This window comes from Eublepharis macularius, chromosome 8 (assembly GCF_028583425.1).
Source record: "Eublepharis macularius isolate TG4126 chromosome 8, MPM_Emac_v1.0, whole genome shotgun sequence".
NCBI lineage: Eukaryota > Metazoa > Chordata > Lepidosauria > Squamata > Eublepharidae > Eublepharis > Eublepharis macularius.
Window position 1 is genome coordinate 6,705,135 of NC_072797.1, and position 19,654 is coordinate 6,724,788.

Genomic DNA, 19,654 nt, shown 5'->3' on the forward strand with positions numbered 1-19,654 from the left:
AACATAAAGTAACAGACTCTGGACAGACTGACAAACAGCAGCTACTGAATAGAATTCTCCCACTCAGAAGGAGAAGTCCTCTCTAGACAGTAAGATTCAAGTCCAGGGCCGTTTCCAGACGGCTTACCTGGCTCCGGAACGTCGCGCCATGTTGTGGGGAAAACGCGAAATAATTGCGTTTTCTCGCGCGAGTTTTGCGAAGTCGCGCAAAACTCGCGCGAGAAAACGCGATATTTCGCGTTTTCCCCGCAACATGGTGCGACGTTCCGGAGCCAGGTAAGCCATCTGGAAATGGCCCAGTTGTACCTTAAAGAATAATAGAATCATAGGGTTGGAAGGTATCTCTAGGGTCATCTAGTCCAACCCCCTGCACAATGCAGGGAATTCACAACTACAAGAAGAAGATTTCTTTCTTTTTCTTTTTTTTTATGTTGGAACATTTTAATGCTACAGTATCCCAAGAAAACAAATTCATGATTTCTACTGCTGTTTTCAGTAATTGCCTGCAATGTAGTACAAGTAGTGACCCATTAAGTCTGAGAGCACTACTGCTGCAAAAGAGACAGCTGGTGAGAAAGTGATCATAACTTGTACAGGTGGGCAAAGGTGATTAACCGCATCCAGACTCCTACGCATAATGACATGGAAAACTAGAACAGTGTGCCTGTGTGCATGCTCTGTCCCCCGCCCCCCACCCCCAACTAAAATCCCTGTAAATTTAAAAGAAAAAAAAATCATTGCACAACTCAGTCCCAATAGCACTGTCTTCATGATCAAGCAGTGTGACACAGCACAACCATCTTACCAGACAATTAAGCCCCACCCACCCCGCATTTACTAAAGATTTTGAATATCATGATAGCTGGTTCAGTAATTTGGGAACTACCTAAATACCCTTAGATGTTTAAAAAAATCCTAACCGATTCTTGCTCAAACAAGATAAATGCTTACTGGGAAAAAAAATCTAAAAGGGACACCATTTACGTTAAACACTTTCTTTAAAAAATATAATTGCTTTCTTTTAAGTCAATTGGCCACAGTGGTGAGACATGTTCCCTTTTTCAGCCACTAGAGTACCGTGTGCAGAGTTTCGCACCCTAACTCACCAGCCCCACTGTAACTGAAAGCCATGGTTTCCACAGGAAACAATGGCAACTGGAAGTGTACCAGGTGCAGGTTGTCAGGCAAGAGGAAAAGAATTGTGTCACCACTGTGATGTAGAGTAACTGAAGACAGGAATCCCTTTGTCACTGTCAGTATGCGGTTGGAGAGCCTTCTGTGTTCTAATAGAGAAGTCCATAAGGAAGTTGTGAACAGGATCAGTCCAGAAGTAGATCCATCTGTCCAAACATCAGTCAATGTACTGTGATAGCCAATGAAAACATTCACCATAGCCTTGCCTCTTCAGTACACTACACATGAACACTTCCATGGGGCGTGTGTTCAAGTCCTTCAGTGGCATATTCCCCTTTCCTGTGGTTTGTCCATAAAGCCCAAAAATCTCTCGCAGTTTCTCCTCACTGATAGCTTCTGGTCTATCAATTTTGTTACCCAAGATAAGAATCGGCACATTGGAGATTGTTTCATCAGTCATTAGTGCATTTAGCTCCACTTTGGATTCCATAAGACGTGGGTGATCTGCACAGTCCACTAAAAAGACAATCCCATTAATTGCGGGTAGGTAATTCTTCCAAACACGTCGAGCTTGCTCATGGCCGCCAAGATCAAAAGTTGTGAACGTCATTCCAGCAATGGTCAACTCTTCTGATGTTGGATGTAGTGTAGGAACATGCTGACCCAATCTGTCATCTTTTAGCATGTGCAGAAGAGTGGTCTTGCCTGCATTATCCAAGCCCAAGAAGACTAATTTGCCAGACGTCTTGTATAATCCTAGAAACTGCAGCACACTGCTGAAGCCATTGTAGATCCATTCAAATATGAATGACATTGTGAGTGATCAAATGCCTTTCTCAGCAACGGCTCCCTTCCCAGCAGCGCACACGACGGCCACGGCCCGACGGCTGTCTCGCTCGCTCTCCCCCGCACCCCTCGCCTCGCTCGCTCCTGAGCCGCCAGCTACACGCCGGAACTACGTAGCATCCCCTCTCACGGCTAAGAAGATTTCCAGGCTATCAGATTTTGATGGTCAAAGCTCCCTTCTTGTTGGTTTTTAAGGTGTCACTGGGCTTGAATCTTGATCTTCTATGGAAGACCAAGATGGCTCCCCACCGAAGACTCTCTGGACTGTGTCACCTACAGTGCTTATGAAACTTGCTTTGAGATTGGGAAGAGGGATCCAGTTTTATAATTACAGTTGATGTTTGTTAATCCTGAAGCCAGAGGAGCCACAAACAAGCTTGACGTGAGAGCATAATTTTGTTCAAGTCTCTCCCCTCCTCACTATTACACACCCACACATAATATATATACTCTGTATACTGCCTTGCATTCCACGGACTTTCAGATTGTTGAGGGTTTTTTTATTGATATTATTCCAGAAGAAGAAAATAACTTCTATTTTGGACGATGGGAAATGAAGATATATGAAGCAGGTTGAGTACAGCTGGAGATTCATAAAGTTACAGTAGGCTGAGCGTGAACTATTTATGGTCACAAAACAGGTTAGCATTTACCAACAGAGCAAGATGAAACTGAGGTCTTAGGAAGGGAGTGAGGGGTGTGTGTGTGAGACAATATGTGTTCAGTCTTCAGTGCAGGTTTTAAGGGTTTTTTTCTCATTTATTTCCTCCGCAAAAACTCTCAGTTTCATAAAAACCATGAGGAATTCATTGTATAAGAATAGCTGTATGGGCTACTAGAGGGTAAAGTCTAGCAGTTTCTGTGTTTCTGGATATTACGGGTCAGAAGCGCTTACCGAATGGCTCTGAACTAAGGATGACAGTGAATTTTGCAAGATTGCCCATTCATCCCTGACACCATCTGGGTGGACTTGAGCCAGTCAATCTGTCTCAGCTTCATGAAATTCACAGACAGGGGTCTAGATCTCCTGTTATAGTGGGAGACCTCCCATTCTTGCCCCTCTTTTCCCCACTGCATTTGAAAGACTGACGGGGGGAGTGCAATGACCTCCTTAATGTGCTGATGTGCAATGTCACATCTGACACAAAACCAAATGTGCAGAGGAGTTAGCCGTGTTAGTCTGTAGTAGCAAAATCAAAAAGAGTCCAGTAGCACCTTTAAGACTAACCAATTTTATTGTAGCATAAGCTTTCGAGAATCACAGTTCTCTTCGTCAGATGCATCGAGGGCAGAAAGAAACTGGTCAAATATAGAGGATGGGAGGGGAGAAGGAGAGGAGGGATGTAAACAACTCCTTTGATATGGAGATGCAGGCAGCTCCTTTTGATGCGGGGATCAGTTTGCTTGTGTACAGGTTCAAAGGAGTTTGCCGTGTTAGTCTGTAGTAGCAAAATCAAAAAGAGTCCAGCCGCACCACCAAGACCATACAATTCCACTGCAGCACAAGCCTTCGATAACCACAGCCCTCCCCGCCAGATGCATCTGACAAAGAGAACTGTGGTCCTCAACCAAATGTGGTCTCATTGTGTTGACTTTATGCTCTAGGATTCCCCTAAAACTCTATGGTTTAACCACAGAGTTTTGAGGGAGTGCTAAAGTGTCAAACCAATGTGATGATGTCACTTCCTGTTTTCAACTGGAAGTGATGTTGAACATTGGCGGACATTGAGGAAATCATTCCTGCCCCCCCCCCCCAACTTTTCCTGCTGTGTTGTCAGTCAGCAACCTTGTTCATAGGGTTACTGTGGGGATAAAAAGGAGGAGGGGAGAACCCTATATGTCACATGAACGCCTCAGAGGAAAGATGAGATTAAAGATCAACCGAGAGATTTGAATGTTTCAGTTTTATTTCTGTCTTGTGAGAAATGAGCCTGCAAGTCTTTATATTCATACTGTTTTCTGTTTCTTTGTCTTGAATTTTCCCCATTAAAATGTATGTCTTTCCAGTGTTATTTCTGTGTCAATTATGTATAACTGTTGTATCAATGATGTATGAATGGCACAATCATATCAGTTGCACGTACACATCATTAAAATGGCATAAAAGAAAGAAAAGAACCATCAATGAAAATGAGTCAGTCGGAAACTGATGGCAGTGGCAGCATTCAGAATAATTGAAAAAAAATGAAATCTTAGCATTTGCTTACATTAACCCTTTGTTGCTGTTTCTTCTGCCATGACTATTCTGTCCCTTGTTTCCCTCAGGGCCAAGCTACAAGCGACGAAAGACACAGGTTAGATACTTGTCAGCTTCCCTCAAGTTTTTTTTTAAATTTTATTTAATCAGTTGCCATATGTAACTACAACAAGTAAACAATAATAATTTGTACATTAATAGTAAGCTTTCAGACTAAACAACAACTAGAAGTTATGCCAAATAACTTAACATCCTGGTCTTGCAGCTTAGCTCTCCAACTACTGTCCAATGGACTTTTCAACTGTCACTTGTCCGACATTCCACCAAGCTGCCTACATTTCCCATCAAAACTTGAGGGAAGCTGACAGGTGTCCAACCTGTGTCATTTGTCACTTGTCATTTAGCCCTGAATTTCTCTTCTCCTTTCTGCCTTGGAACCCTCCTGTTCTTTAAGAACTTCTAGTGAGGCCATGTTATAGGTGATGAATGTAACATTGGGATTTACCAGGAACAGGGCCTTTTCAGTGGATGCCCCAAACCTGTAATATCTATAACATCTGTCTTCATCACACGTCTCGCTCTAGGGAAAGGAAAAAAGATCATTTTCCACTAGGCATTTGAAAATAGAAACTTGAACATTTGTTCTCAGAATCTGCACGTGCTACATTTCACTGTTCTCTTTGTGACTTTATGCTAGTATTTATAGTGATAATGCTGAAATATGATTGCGCTTTTAAATGAGTTGAGGAACATTTTGAAAACTCCTCTATGTACAGGTAGAATAGAAATCTCATACCATAAATACATTAAGATGGGTAGCAATGTTCGTCTGCCTGAGGCAGTAGAAAAGAGCAAGAGTCCAGTAGCACCTAGAAGACGAACAAAATGTGTGGTAAGGTACGAGCTTTTGTAAGTCACAGCTCATTTCTTCAGATACCTAACCTATTTTAACCTTGGTCCAAATAAATACATTAAATAGCATTGGTGTCTCCCCATGCTGTTGTAACCAAAGTTGTGCAGTTCTCAGGGAAAGGGCCACAGCAATCTACCCAATGGGTCATAACTAGACATGGGCACAAACAGAAAAAAAACCGAACATGGTGTTCGTTGCCATCCACGAACAACAACAACAAGAGCAGGGAAACCCCGGGGAAGTCAGAAACTGGAAAAGGAATGCCGGGAATATACAATCAACAAAGTCTTCAAAATTTATAACCAAATTTTTAGTGCAAAGCGTGCAAAAGTGCAGTGTGCCAATCAAATAAATATAATTTATACATACAAGTAATAAATATGAACATTCATTAGTCTGTATTATTCATAAGCGAGCAAATAGATGGGAGCTGCAATAATGCTCCCTCTGGAAATAATTGGAGAGTCTTCAAAAAGAGGGAAAAGTGATCACAGTCCAAGTCAAGATGAAAAACTGACGTGCCAACGAACAACAAACAATGAACACTGACGAACATGACCTGTTCATGAACATGTTCATTGTTCGTGGGGGCCAGCAGGCCCTCCTCCAGCCGTCAAGATCCCTACCACACCACTCTCAGAAACCCTACCTGAGCAGGTGGCAGGAAAGGTACCAGTAATAAATAATAGCTTGGCCCAGAGCCTGGCAGCAGCCCTGGAACCTGAAGGGGTAGATCCCTATCCCACCACACACAAAGAACATTCAAGCTCCAATGCACTCTCCATGTTTCTCTCTCAAAATTCCAACAGCCTCTCCCTCACTGTCTGCAAATCCAGAACTGGGAGCCCCCTTCCCCCCTGCTCTTTGCTCCCTTGTAACAAATTTGGAGCTCCACACTTGGAAGGAAGACCTGCCTATCAAGCTAAATTGGGCTTAGATAGGGGTTTCCAGGGCAACAGCAGGAGTTCAGACAATCCCTGCCTAAGTTGCCAAGGGAATTGATTGTAGGTGCCAGACTGTCTTGCTTGATGAATAGCAACAAACAAGGCTTGCAACGCCCACCTGTTCGTTTAGAATGTGGCCTTCCGAACAGCTTCTTCTCAAACAGCTGATTGGGCTGTTTGTGGCTTTTTTTTAGTTCGTATTGCTGTTTGTGCCCATCTCTAGTCATAACAGTAGGAACATCGTTCTAAGAACAGGGAGATGCCGGTTTGAATCCTCTCTTTGCCATGCAGCTCACTGGGTGATTTTGGGCTGACCATTGTGTCTCTGCCTAACCTACCCCATGTTCTTATTATGAAGACAAAATGGAGATAGGAGAACTATGCACTTTATCCTGTGCTCCTTGGAGGAACAATGACAGGTACATTTTTTTTTACAAGCACGCCAACTTCAGAAAAAAAATTATGCCACCTCACACTGTTTGCTGTAGCTTTTGCTTTGATTACTGTTCCATATTTCACTGTATTGTGTGTGTTTATTTGGAATGCAACTTGGACAGAGTTTTGGAGAATATGGTATATAAATTCAAGAAGGAACCAGCCCTCTACTAGTACATCAGTGCCAAAAATGATTTAACTCTACACTAAGATATTTCCCCTATCATTTTCTTCCAACAGATCCATCTCTATCTGATGCTGAGAAAATCACTGCAGTTAAGGGGCGGGGGGGACAGCCGAGCTCAGTTATTGATGATTTCCTTTTCCTGTAGACTCTTCTTCAACACTCACAAACTGTCCTAACCTTATGTTCAGTGGTAGGATCTTCTACCATGCAATCACAGCAAATGAGAGTAACTTACAAAGCTTAGCAGCTCTTGAGGCCTTCTCACATTGCCGATCCTTATCATTTGTGACAATGTGCCAAAATTAATGATAGCAGAAATACCAATACTTGATACCATATGCATCATGCTTAGTAATGATGGATTGGCAATCACAGCAATTAATTCTGCCTTTACAGAGTAAAACTGAAGTTTGATGTTAAGGAAAAGGGGGAAATCAAATAGATAATATATTACAGTGAGCCGCGGAGTTTTCTTGGCAGTCTCAATTGTTTTTCGACGTTTCAATCGGGCCACGAAGTGCGCTGCTTCGTTGGACAGGGATTGGGTATGGTCAATTTATTGATGACAGCCATCTCTACATTTAACTAAGCCACCAGAAGCAGCTGTAGCTGTCCGGAAACCAAATGGAACAAATGAAAGCTTAACCAAGACAAGGCGAAGGTGTTGATGGTAAGGAATATTGGTGTTCTGGAAGATTATCCTGATGGTGCTTTTGGACCAAGCTTATTGTTAAAGAAGCAAATTGGAGAAGTTCAAAGGACTTTTTTGTTCATTATGTCAGGACAGAATACGAGGAAACAGACCGAATGGTTTCCAGTTGGCAAGGGTGTCAGACAAGGATGTATATTATCTCCCTACTTGTTCAAACTCTATGCAGAGTATGTCATAAGGAAAGCTGGATTGGATCTAGAAGAAAGTGGAAGGAACATTGACAAATTGAGATATGCAGATGACACCACGTTACTAGCAGAAAATAGAGAAGACTTGAAACGACTACTGATGAAGGTTCAAGGAGAAAGCGCCAAAGCAGGATTACATCCGAACATCAAAAAGACAAAAGTAATGACTACTGAGGAATTACACAGTTTTAAAGCTGACAAGCAGGAAATTGAGATTGTTCAAGATTTTCTATTTCTTGGCTCAATCATCAACAGCAAGGGAGACTGCAGTGAAGAAATTAGAAGAAGATTGAGACCTGGAAGAGCAGCTGTGAGGGAGCTAGAGAAGATCCTTAAAGATAAAGATGTCTCTCTGGGGACTAAGATCAAGATAATCCAAACTATGGTATTCCCAGCTGCAATGTATGGATGTGAAAGTTGGGCAGTGAAGAAAGCTGACAGGAAGAAAATGGATTAATTTGAAATGTGGTGCTGGAGGAGAGTTTTGCAGATACCATGAACAGCCCAAAAGACAAACAAGTGGGTACTAGATCAAATTAAGCTGGAATTCTCCCTAGAAGCTAAAATGACAAAACTGAGGCTATTGTATTTTGCTCACATCACGAGAAGACAAGATTCTCTGGAAAAGTTAATAACGCTAGGAAAAGAAGAAGGCAGTAGGAAATGAAGAAGACCTAAAACAAGATGGCTCAGCAAGTCTGTTAACGATAGGACACTTTGGAGGTCTTTCATTCATAAGGTTGCCATAGGTCAGAGGCAACTTGATGGCCCAACACACACACACACACAACCAGTGGTTCTTAGATAGTTAAAAGTGGGGACCCACAAGAACTTGTGGGGGGCATCTCATTTCCCCCTCCCTCACAATTTCCTTTTCCTCTTCCTTGCCCCCTCGTGGCCTCTCCCCCCTTCCCTCTCATCTTCCCACCCAACTTATCCCCTCTCCCCATGACAGCCTCTCCCCTATGGCCCATTTGTGTGGTGTTAGCTAAGCTAGTAGCCTGGTGCAGATTTGCAGGGAGTACCTTACTTTGATCTGCATCCCCTTCTTGTTCTAAAACAGACTCATGGTATCCCTATATCTTTCCACATTCTTGTAAGGTGTTAGTTGTTACCTTTAAAGGCTTCACCACCCACATTGAACCGCCTCTCTCTAAATGAACCCTTACGCGAATTGTGTTCCTCCAATCAGCCCTTGTTCTCTGTGGTGTCTATCAGGGAGGTACATTCATCTGCTGCCTTGGCTTGGGCGTGCTCAGTTATTGACTGAACCTTACGAAACAGCCTTTTGGAGATAGTTAAGAGTACACAACCATTACCAGCAATCAGGGCCATTTTCACACGTCTTACCAGCCGTGGAAAATCGTGCAAAACTCCTGGAATGTGGGCATCTTCCTGGTGCGATTTCCCATCATTTCTGACGTCATCGCACTATGAACCAGTCATGATGGGAGATTGTGCCAGGAAGATATCAGCCATTTTCACATGGCTTACCGGCCTCCAGAACATTGCACAAAACTCCTGGCAGACGGCCTCTTCTCTCGCAATTTCACACAAAACTCCTGGATAACAGTGTCTTCCTGGCATGATTTCACATGAGAAGACGCTGTCTGCCCGGAGTTTTGTGCAACGTTCCGGAGGCTGGTAAGCCATGTAAAAACGGCCACCATTGTTCCAGGAGTTTTGTGCAATTTTCCGCAGCCAGTAAGATGTATGAAAACAGCCCAGGAAGGCCTGAAAAGAAGTTTCCATTCTGAAGCTCATTCTATCACACTTACTCTTCTGCCAATTGTGTCCTGCACCTGTCCAGAGAATTTAGAATCTCCCCTTTGAGAGTCCATCCCCCTCTGGGGTTGTTGTCTTTCTGCTTCGAGGGAAGAAATTACAATCTAGGTATTTCACTTCTCAAGTCTTTGTCCTCTAGGGTGTAACATTGTAGTAAGGTATGAGATGGTAATTTTTTTGTTCTTTCTTTGGCCAGAATAATTTGCATCTTTGGCTGTGCTGTTCCCTGGCGAGGAAATGACCTCAAAAGAGACACAGGCCTCTAAACAGCCCCATCTTTCACAGAAGGAGCTTGTTAAAACCGCTGAGAACAGCACCACCTAGCGGAGCTCAATTTTGTTGGGAAACATCAATGCGACAAGTGATTTCCCGCCTAATCTCAAAGACGTGCCTGCCAGTCTCCCAGTGGGAGAGACACGGCAGAAACATAATCCAGACACCCAGAGTTCCAGCCAACAAGCAGCCCATATTCTTCTCCATGAAGCTTTCCTCACAGTCCGATGACTCTCTAGAGACGATATCATCCTCTTCTTTTCTTTCTTTGGCAAGAGGAGTAAAAGAAGAGGAAATGGGAGGAGAAGGGCTAAGGAGTAAGGTAAAGAATGGTTTGAGGAAGAAGAAAGGTAAATAAGAGATAGAGAGGAAAAAAGGCAGCAGAGCTAGTCTGCTAAAGAACTGCTCTCCCTAGAGGCAGGAACAGAACTGAAGAGAGGGCGTCCCACACACCAGCTATGAGTTTGCATCTGGTTCCAACTCAAAGACCCAATGGTTGAATTATTTAGGTGATTTCTGGAACAGAGGGTACTTCTCCGTGGGCTATGGTATCAATACGACTGGCAGGTGTCATGTATTTGTGCCTGTGTATTTTCGACACACTTGATGATTGCTGAATTTTATTAAACTTTGCACATGAGAATGAACCACTCCAAAATTCTAATAGCACAGCTAGAATTTCCTTTATTGCCTCACATTGCTCCGGACAGCACCTTATACATGGAGTCAGTTCACAGGTTCACCTTCAGATTGTCAGGTTCCAAGCAATCAAATGAAAGCCATGCCTATGTGAACCCTCCTCAAGGATATGGCCCACAAAGGACAAGTTATTTACTTACTTTATTCGATTTGTCTCCCACCCTTCCCGCAAATGGGCTCAGGGCAACTAACAATAATGATACTAAAAATAAATCAAAAATTGTCAGGAATGCATACATCCCTGCCATTAATGTATATGTGTTTTACTGGCTATACTGAGTGCTGCTACTTTGGTTTGCAACTTCTACTGAGTTATTAACGTGCACTGTGCTGGATGGAGGAGGGCTGGTTATCAGTTACTATGTACTTTCATTTTTAGCAGTGGATGGCCTTGGCAGCCAGATGTTTAATGAAACACGTAACTATTCCCAAAGACAAAAATGACTTAACACTGTGCTGTGTCTAAAATGCTCTTATCAATTCTCCCGAAGCTCTAATTACCACAGCACATCAGCTTGGTTTGCCAAATAATCCATGAAGGAAAAGCCCCAGGGACATTTTAGCAACTTTTTCAGACGGGAGTTCAAGAAGAAAGATCTTAGAAATGGCCAGACAACAGAACTCACTTACTTATAATGGGTCTTATATTTCTGTCTTTGTTGATCTGCCAAAAAAAATCCTCAACAAAAGAAGAGATCTTAAACTAATCACAGGAACTCTTAGAGAAGCAGGAATTGAATACAGATGGTCAAGCTTTACAAAGCTCCGAGTCACACACAAAGGGAACACTTATTTGGCAGAAGACCAAGAATCAGGTTTGACCCTGCTGAAGAATATGGATCTGGAGATAGCCATAGACCCGGAGACTATATCTCTTAATAGGAAAAGATCTCAGCCTCCTACCCCCCAAAAGGGTAGTAAAATTCCAATCAGACATACTTAATAGTAATTTTCCTCATTGTAGCCTGCTTATAATTCTAACTTTTCTGCTGTCCGGCGACGCCGGCCTTTTGTCCACCCTCACCACCAGCCCTGCAGCAGCAGGCACCCCCTTTAGGTCCTGCAGCACAGCCTCTGGCAGTACCTCAGTTGCAGGAGCCCCTCCAGGCCTCCAGGCCTCTCCCACCCTTAGGCCAGTTGCAGCCAACGCCCAGGCACCACTCTGGGGAACAGCCTGCAGCCACTCAGCAGACTCACCTGTCTCCTGCAGTTGCCCAGGTGGCTCCACTTCATCCAGGCTCACAGGAGGTTGCCATCAGCACAAGGCAGGCAGGTGCAGGCCCCAAGATGCTAAGGGAGCCACTGGGGAAGGTTCAGAAGCAGCAGGGGCGAGCCAGGCAGAGAGCAGACCAAATGCCACACCCTAGGTGGGGATGGAGGGGGTGGAGCCAGGAGACTACAGAGTCTATCCAGCCCTCCTATCAGATAGGCTGGGAGCAGGGCCAGTCAGGGAGACGGGGTGATGATTGGGGCCAGAGCCAGGGAGGTGGGGCCAGGGGAGGCCTTTAAATTCAGGTTCCTGTGAAGGCCGAGGAGGATTTTGCAGGGAGAGACAGCTGGAGCGTGCTGCTACTCCCAGGGCAGGAGAAGGAACAAGGTGGTGCAACCCCCTTCCCTGCCCATCTGAGGCCGGAGGACACCTGCCTGGAGAGTTGGTAGGATGGCAGGCCATCAGGAGAGGGTGCCAGTGAGGGAGGATCCTCACATCTGCATAGAAGCAGCTGTATATATTCTAACAAATACAATGTTCTAGTTTACTAATTAAGGTTTGGGGGTGGGAAAAGTTAAAGCATTATATTATTTCAGGTTCAGCTCCAGGAAGTATTATGGCTCTTCTACCTTGGTAAGTGATACCAAGTACCTGAGTGGGGTATATACCCACAAAGTATAGAGAGCTGTTTAAATAACATGATCAAGTGATTTAAGTTTAACTGTAATTCTTCTCTTTTTTTGTTTAGTGCATAACACTTGATTAGCGAATCTAGCAATTTGTATCTATCTTTGTAGAGGGAGGGGGAGGTTAAGGAGGGAAGGTTTGTTAAGGATGGAGGGAGGGGTGGGCAATTTCAGCAGGAGGGAGGGTAGACAACTGTTTACGTAAATGTTAAGGCATGTTGGTAAAATTTTCCAAATAATTATTTTTCATAGCTCTAACTATAATCGCTTTTAGATGTAGAATCCTTGTGATAATGTAACGCTAAAAATCTTTGTACAATATCTTATTTTGCTGTTGAATATCTTCCCTATGTAAATGTTGTTATTGAAAAAGTTAAAAATAAAATTTAAAAAAAAAATTCTCCTGAAGCTCTGGGATGTTTGCACCAGAATGCAATGGACTCCAAGGCAGGAAAATCTCCCTATGTCTAGTTAGTCTCTGTTTGAATGATCACGTCTGCCAATGACCATCTTAGAGTAAAGTCTTTGTACTGATAGATCCTTAATAAAGTTACCTTATTCAAGGCACCTGCGTGTTTGCTTGAAAGGGGCTTTGGGAATGAACTGCCAAGGCTTGACAAAAATTTAAAAGCAGAAAATTATAAAAACAAGTCACAAATCACAATAATTCAATTTCAGTTTCAGGTGTCATCAACAAATTCCATAAGCCACTACCAAAGGTATAAAAACTTAAAATTCAGCTGTGGTATAGTGCCCAGGGTAGGATGGAGTGGGGTGTGGTGGTCAGAAGGAGGGACAGAATGTTGGCTTTCAACCAAAAAGCCCGGTGGAATATCTCCATCTTGCAGATCCTGCAATTTGAACATAACTAGTTATCAGGCAGATAAGGAGGAGTGGTTGATGCAATCCAAGGTAAAACCGACGGGATTTTGTTGAATCAGTTAGCTTGAGCTATAGCTATTTCACTCTGGCATGTTTGTTTGTGAGTAAGAGGATAGTTTATTGGAGGGAAAGGCACTTGAACTTTGGCTGAGTTAGCAGTGTTGAAATTCCCTTTGTTAGCAGCCTTTTTCGAACATTTTGCAGAGAGGTGACTAAGCTGGAGGCATTCAGTGGAAAGGAGAGCGATGGGTTCTTCAGACAGATGCAGCTGTCTGAGTACGAATAGACTAATGAGGGGTGTAGGGATGCTCTGAGAACAAAGTGGAATGGAGTGAAGATAACACATGGACTGTTTTTATGGACAGGTTCACATTGGATTGGATTTCCTCAGGTCTTCACCACAGTTGCTTGATGTGCTCTATTTCGGTTTTTATTCCCCCTCCAGGCAAGCCCGATCTCATCAGATCTAGGGAGCTTAGCGGGGTCGACCTTGGTTAGTAATTGGATGGGAGACCCCCAACTAAGACCAAGGTTGTGGAGGCAGGCAATGGCAAACCACCTCTGTTAGCCTCTTGCCATGAAAACCCCGCCAGGGGGTCGCCATAAGTTAGCCATGACTCGATGGCAGTCTCCACATTGACCCCCCCATTTCAATAGACATCATACAAAAGTCTATGGGGCTTTAATAAAGTACTAAACACACTTTTTCTGTGGTCATTTAAAAGTTTATATTTTCCAGAACAGTTTGCATTTACAGTAAAATACTGAAGGGTTTTAGCCTACTGAGTGGTTTGTTTATAGATGTTTATTTTCCTAAGCGGAGTCCATCAGTCTGGCTTTGAGAAGCAGTGGAGCTGTTAACCATGAAAGAGCAATTTATAGAAGATCCTGGGACCTGGGTTACCAGAGAAGGAGCAGAAGGAAAGGTTTTTTAAAGCAATGGCCATTATTGATTGCCTCAGACTACGGACAGTGCTTCGCCTTCATCTGCAGGATAGCTGAGCCTGGGAATTACAATACTATGCCAAGAGAAGGCTTTTCCATAGTAGATCCTTAACTCACAATAAATCAGTTGGCACAGATAGTCCTGTGTTTCCAGCTAAATATGCTTTCATTCATCTAATTTGCAGTTCAGCATCGATAATTCTGCTCCATCTAGATGCAATTTGAAGGAGTTTTCTTTTTCCCCTTTTTGTAACATCTGGAAGCAAGAAGGGGGAAATATCTGCTTCACAGAGGATATTCCTGGGCAAATTGCGCCAGATCAGATTATCGAAGCTGAGCAGCAAACCAGACTGTTGACACAGGAATTCCTCTTCCCGCCTGGAGCTCCAGCAACATCTTCCAGATGACCGTTGATTTGTTCTGTTGAATTTCCTAAGTGCTAAAAAAGTGAAATAGGTAGGATCCGTGCCACCAACTCGAACAAAGCAGACTTACAGAGGGAGTCTTTGCTGACATGCCCCTCATACTACAGCTTCCTAAACCCCTTGATTTGCTTCTGAAGGTCAAGGGACCACTGGAAGTAGTATAGTAGATAGCGTATGGGGGGGATTTTAGCAAGAAAAGGGGAGTGAGCAGAAACACGTCTTCACAATATCCAGAACGGAGAAAGAACGGGAAACCATACGGGACTGGGACATTTCTGCTGATTCCTGCTTTGCTGATTTGATTTATTTGATTTATATTCTACCCTCCCTACAAGGGTATTGTATCTACTCAGGGCACATACAACAGAGTTAAAACTACAAGTCCCTTGTTAAAACTACACATTAAAACTACAAGACAAAACTACACATCCCTTGTTCCTTGTCCCACAATATCCCGCAAATTCCCATATGTATGTACTTTTATTTTTATCTTATTTGTTGGATTTATATCCCGCCCTCCCCACAAGCGGGTCACCATATCATAAAGCCACAGTTTAAAATACAATAAATAACAGTTAAAATCATAAAACAATAAAATCAACAGATCTCACTGGACAGTGGAGAGGAACAAAACAAAACAGGTAAGGCACAGGAAGTAACCGTGGAACTGATTCCGTTTTCCGACTTGCGTTGTCTGAATGCAATCTTTTATTTTTCTAAATGGAGAGGAAGAATTAACTCTATCCTCAACTGCTTACTGGCTCCACTGAGCCAGTTTGGTGTAGTGGTTAAGATCGCGGGACTCTAATTTGGAGAGCCAGGTTTGATTCCCCGCTCCTCCACTTGAAGCCAGCTGGGTGACCTTGGGTCAGTCACAGCTCTCTCAGAGCGCTCTCAGCCCCACCCACCTCACAGGGTGTTTTGTTGTGGGGATAATGATGGCATACTTTGTAAACCGCTCTGAATGGGCATTAAGTTGTCCTGAAGGGCTGTATATAAATCAAATGTTGTTGTTGTTGTTGTTGTTGTTATTATTATTATTCTGTCCTCTCCATAATCTCTAATCATCTTGAATGCCTCCATTCTTTTTCTCTGTTGAGAACCTTTGGAAGAATCGAGAAGGTAGGCTGATTTGGCTGATTTAAAGCTCCTGATCTCTTCTTTCTCCTGTTTTTTGTCTGGCTACACAGCCTGATCCACATTCAATTGAACCATCCAAAGACCCCCTTTTTGAGTTTTGATGTTTCATTAAGGCCTGTCAAACAAACTCTTCATGTTCCATCCAGGAAACTGCCTCCTTCAACATAAAAGCAAAGCTACTCACTGCAATCCCTTTTATGTCTACCTGATCTCCAACCCCTATCTTGCTTTCTGCCTTCTCATCCCTCAGTAACCCTTGGTGGGATGCCCATTCTTCTTACCCATTGTTGGACTACTGGACTACGACTGGTGAGATTCCACTCCACAAAACTTAGAGATGACCTTGGACAGTTGTTGCCTTTCAATCTAACCTACCACACAAGGTTCGGATTAGCACACGAGCCCTGCCACTAAACTCCTTGGAGGAAGAGCAGTGTAAAAATATAATATAATTTTTTAAAAAAACAAGTTTTTGTGGGGAGAACACACAACAAAGTTTGAGATACCATCTGAATTCTTTTTAGTGTGTGTTGAAGCCTGGTGGAGTTTAGCAACATTTACGGGGAAGGAAATGTAGCTATCGGAGAGAAAATAGATACAAGTGCATCTGAATTTGGGCAGATATCTGTGTACCTCCCCCAGCATTTTAGCATCAAGCTCTTGCACTGAAACAAACAAAAAACTAATTAGAACTCCATGACAAAACCCCTAATTGCTCGCATCTAACACCTGTAGTCCATTACGCTTATAGCATTGCTTATAGGCTTCCAACTCACTCTGTTATTTCCTCCCCCCTTTCCCATTTTAACTCAGAACACACAGGTAGGAATATCTTGTACACCTGCCACCACAGCTCCAACTGCCGAGAACGTATTCAAACCATGCCATTTTGGTACATGTCCTACTGCGTAATGAGTGCACTCAGTATCAAAAGCCCAAGTCCAGATATAGCCTAAATGTTCAAAGCAACAAGAATCAGAAACACTTACGCCAACAAGAACTGGTTGTTCCATTATTCAGTTCTAACAAGATCATGAGAAACCTATTGGAAGAGTTCCATGTTCATTTCCAGATGCTGATTCTAAGCAGCTGCATACCATGGAAATCTCGGACTGCCAGAGTCTCTGTATTCCACTCACAGGTGAATTTATTCAGTATTATCAATTCCTCTCCTTCATTCAGGGCATGTTTTTATGCACAAATATTTTGCTTTGGTCACACTGCATCATGGGCTTCATAGTCTATTGATTACATATATCATTATCCTAACTGCATTTATATACCGCTCTTCTGGACAGATTAGTGCCCCACCCAGAGTAGTGAACAAGTTAGGTAAAGTAGGTAAAGGTGCAAACACCTTTACCTACCTGTGCAAACACCGAGTCATTACTGACCCATGGGGGGTTGTCACATCACAACGTTTTCTTGGCAGACTTTTTGTTACGGGGTGGTTTGCCATTGCCTTCCCCAGTCATCTACTCTTTACCCCCAGGAAACTGGGTACTCATTTTACCAACTTCGGAAGGATGGAAGACTGAGTCAACCTTGAACCCAGCTTCTGCCAGGATCAAATTCAGGTCGTGAGCAGGGCTTGGGCTGCAGTACTACAGCTTACCAATCTATGCCATGGGGCTCTTCCACACAATACATCTGGGGAGCTCGGGCTGAAAGGAGTGGCTTACCCAAGGCCACCTACTGAGCTCATGGCAGAAGTGGAATGAGAACCAGTAGCTGAACCCTTTAACCACTGTTCTACAGTTACACTGTGCTACAGCAGCTACATGGTCACGTTTATTTTTTGTCTACATAAAAAAGGGTATGATTCCATAGAAAAGGGTTAAAATGTATACTGAAAATGCGGATTGTTCCATTTGAAAAGTTTGATTTGGAAAAGGTAGCTGTAATCACAGCTCATTTTGAGGGGGAACGCATAGGAATGCAGTTCTGGCAGTTCCCCAAAGAGGTCACATGTCATGTGGCCCCATCCACCTGACTCTCGGCCATTTTGGGCCCGTTTCAGCCTGGATTGGGGCCAAAATGGCCTGGATCAGGCCCCTGATGGGTGGTGGATCACTCTCCTGCTCATCAGTGGCCCAATCCTGACCATTTTGGGCCCCTTTTCAGCCATTTTCAGCCCCTTTTTGCCATCTTGGGCCCAATTTTGGCTCTGAATGGCCAGGATTGGGTCCAAAACAGCCAGAATAGGTGATGTCAGGGGGCGTGGCATATGGAAATCAGTTATATTAATGACACACTTCTGGTGATGGCAAGAGCCATGGCATATGCTAATGAGTTATACTAATGAGTTACGCTAATGAGTTCCTCCAGCTCTTTTTCTACGAAATGATCCCTAGAAATGTTGAGAGACAAGTCCCAATATTTTGAGATTAGGCTTTCAGTATTTGACTTAAATGTTGACATTTTCCTTGAATAGTGCTAAGTTGTTTCCACTCCACCCCCCCCCACCCCCACCCACTTTTGGCTGGATTAATTTATTATTATTTATTTTATTTTATTTTATTTTATTTTATTTTATTTTATTTTATTTTATTTTATTTTATTTTATTTTATTTTATTTTATTTTATTTTATCGTATTTATATTCCACCCTCCCCGCAAGCAGGCTCAGGGCGGATAACAACATTAAAACATTTAAAACATTCCATTAAACATTAAACATAAAACATTAAAAAACATTGTATAAAGATTAACAATAGTATATAAATCAGGGCTCCTACAACAGTAGGTTCTGATTTTTACCTGGTACTGTTAACTATGGCTGATTCCGCACATGTTGGATAATGCACTTCCAATCCTCTTTATAGATCATTTGGAACAGATTTTTTCGTGTGCGGAACAAAAAATCCACCTCAAATGATTGATAAAGTGCATTGAAAGTGCATTATCCAACGTGTGCGGAATCAGCCATGCTCTGCAGAAGGGCTTAGGCCAACCAGGTTTCCCACTAGGGGGGCAGACTTCCCACGGTCTGTCCACTGTCCCCCTGCCTGGGAGGCTGGAGAAAAATGAGGACAAACCTGGAAGTGACACGAAATCGAATCCACGCTTTGGAATTTGCTTTCAATGAATTTGCTGCAACAGGATTTTTGCACAAGACAATAACTGACTGCAGGCCATTAATGCATGAGCGAGGCCTTCAGGGCACAAACACTAACACACACTGACACACAGCAGAGAGTGAAAAACAACAAGAGGTAGGTTGAACTGCAAGAGAAAACAGTCAATAAACCCTAAACACTAGAGAATGCTCCACAGCTCCTCTTAGGGTGCAAGTGGACTAACTACTTTTTCTGCAGTATGTATTTATTTATTTATTTCAGATTTCTATTCTGCCCTCCCTGTGAGCGGGCTCAGGGCGGATAACAACATATTAAAAATACAATTAAAAATACATGTACAGTGAAAACAACACATTTAGAACAGGATGGTGGACATCCTTCACAGGGAGGGTTAAGATTTATACGCCCCTTTTTTCAGGCTGGCAGAGGCCCAGCCTCAGCCATATGCCTGGCGGAACAACTCTGTCTTGCAGGCCCAGCGAAAAGATAGTAGGTCCTGCCGGGCCCTGATTTCAGCAGACAGAGCATTCCACCAGGTGGGAGCCAGGACCGAAAAGGCCCTGGCTCTAGTCGAGTCTAGGCAGGCCTCCTTGGGGCCAGGGACCACCAACCGCTGTTTGTCCCCTGATCGGAGTATCCTCCGGGGAATATATGGGGAGAGGCGGTCCCGTAGATACGCTGGTCCCAGTCCACACAGGGCCTTATAGGTCAATACCAGAACCTTGAATTTGATCTGGTACTCCACTGGCAACCAATGCAGCTCACATAACAGTAACTAGACGGTAACAGTTTACGGTAACTAGACTCTTAGCTGGCTGTTGCTTCCCTAAAAAGTATGACACTTTGGGATCCCCACAATTGAGGCAGTGACATCACTTCTGGGTTTCCACCAGAAGTGTCGTCACCCCATCGGCTCAACCACACACACACACACCCCACCCATCCCTGCCTCCATCCCAGCAGGTGGAGGATTT

General features: G+C 43.5%; 1 protein-coding gene across 1 annotated transcript; it reads right to left on the bottom strand.

Annotated features, from left to right (window-relative positions):
* Window positions 1-1,180: 1,180 nt before the first annotated feature.
* On the bottom strand, window positions 1,181-2,077 carry LOC129334738 (GTP-binding protein SAR1a-like). The gene has a single exon (XM_054987017.1). It carries the CDS (start codon window positions 1,946-1,948, stop codon window positions 1,352-1,354), a length of 597 nt encoding a protein of 198 aa, XP_054842992.1. The 5' UTR covers window positions 1,949-2,077; the 3' UTR covers window positions 1,181-1,351.
* Between the last annotated feature and the right edge of the window lie 17,577 nt (window positions 2,078-19,654).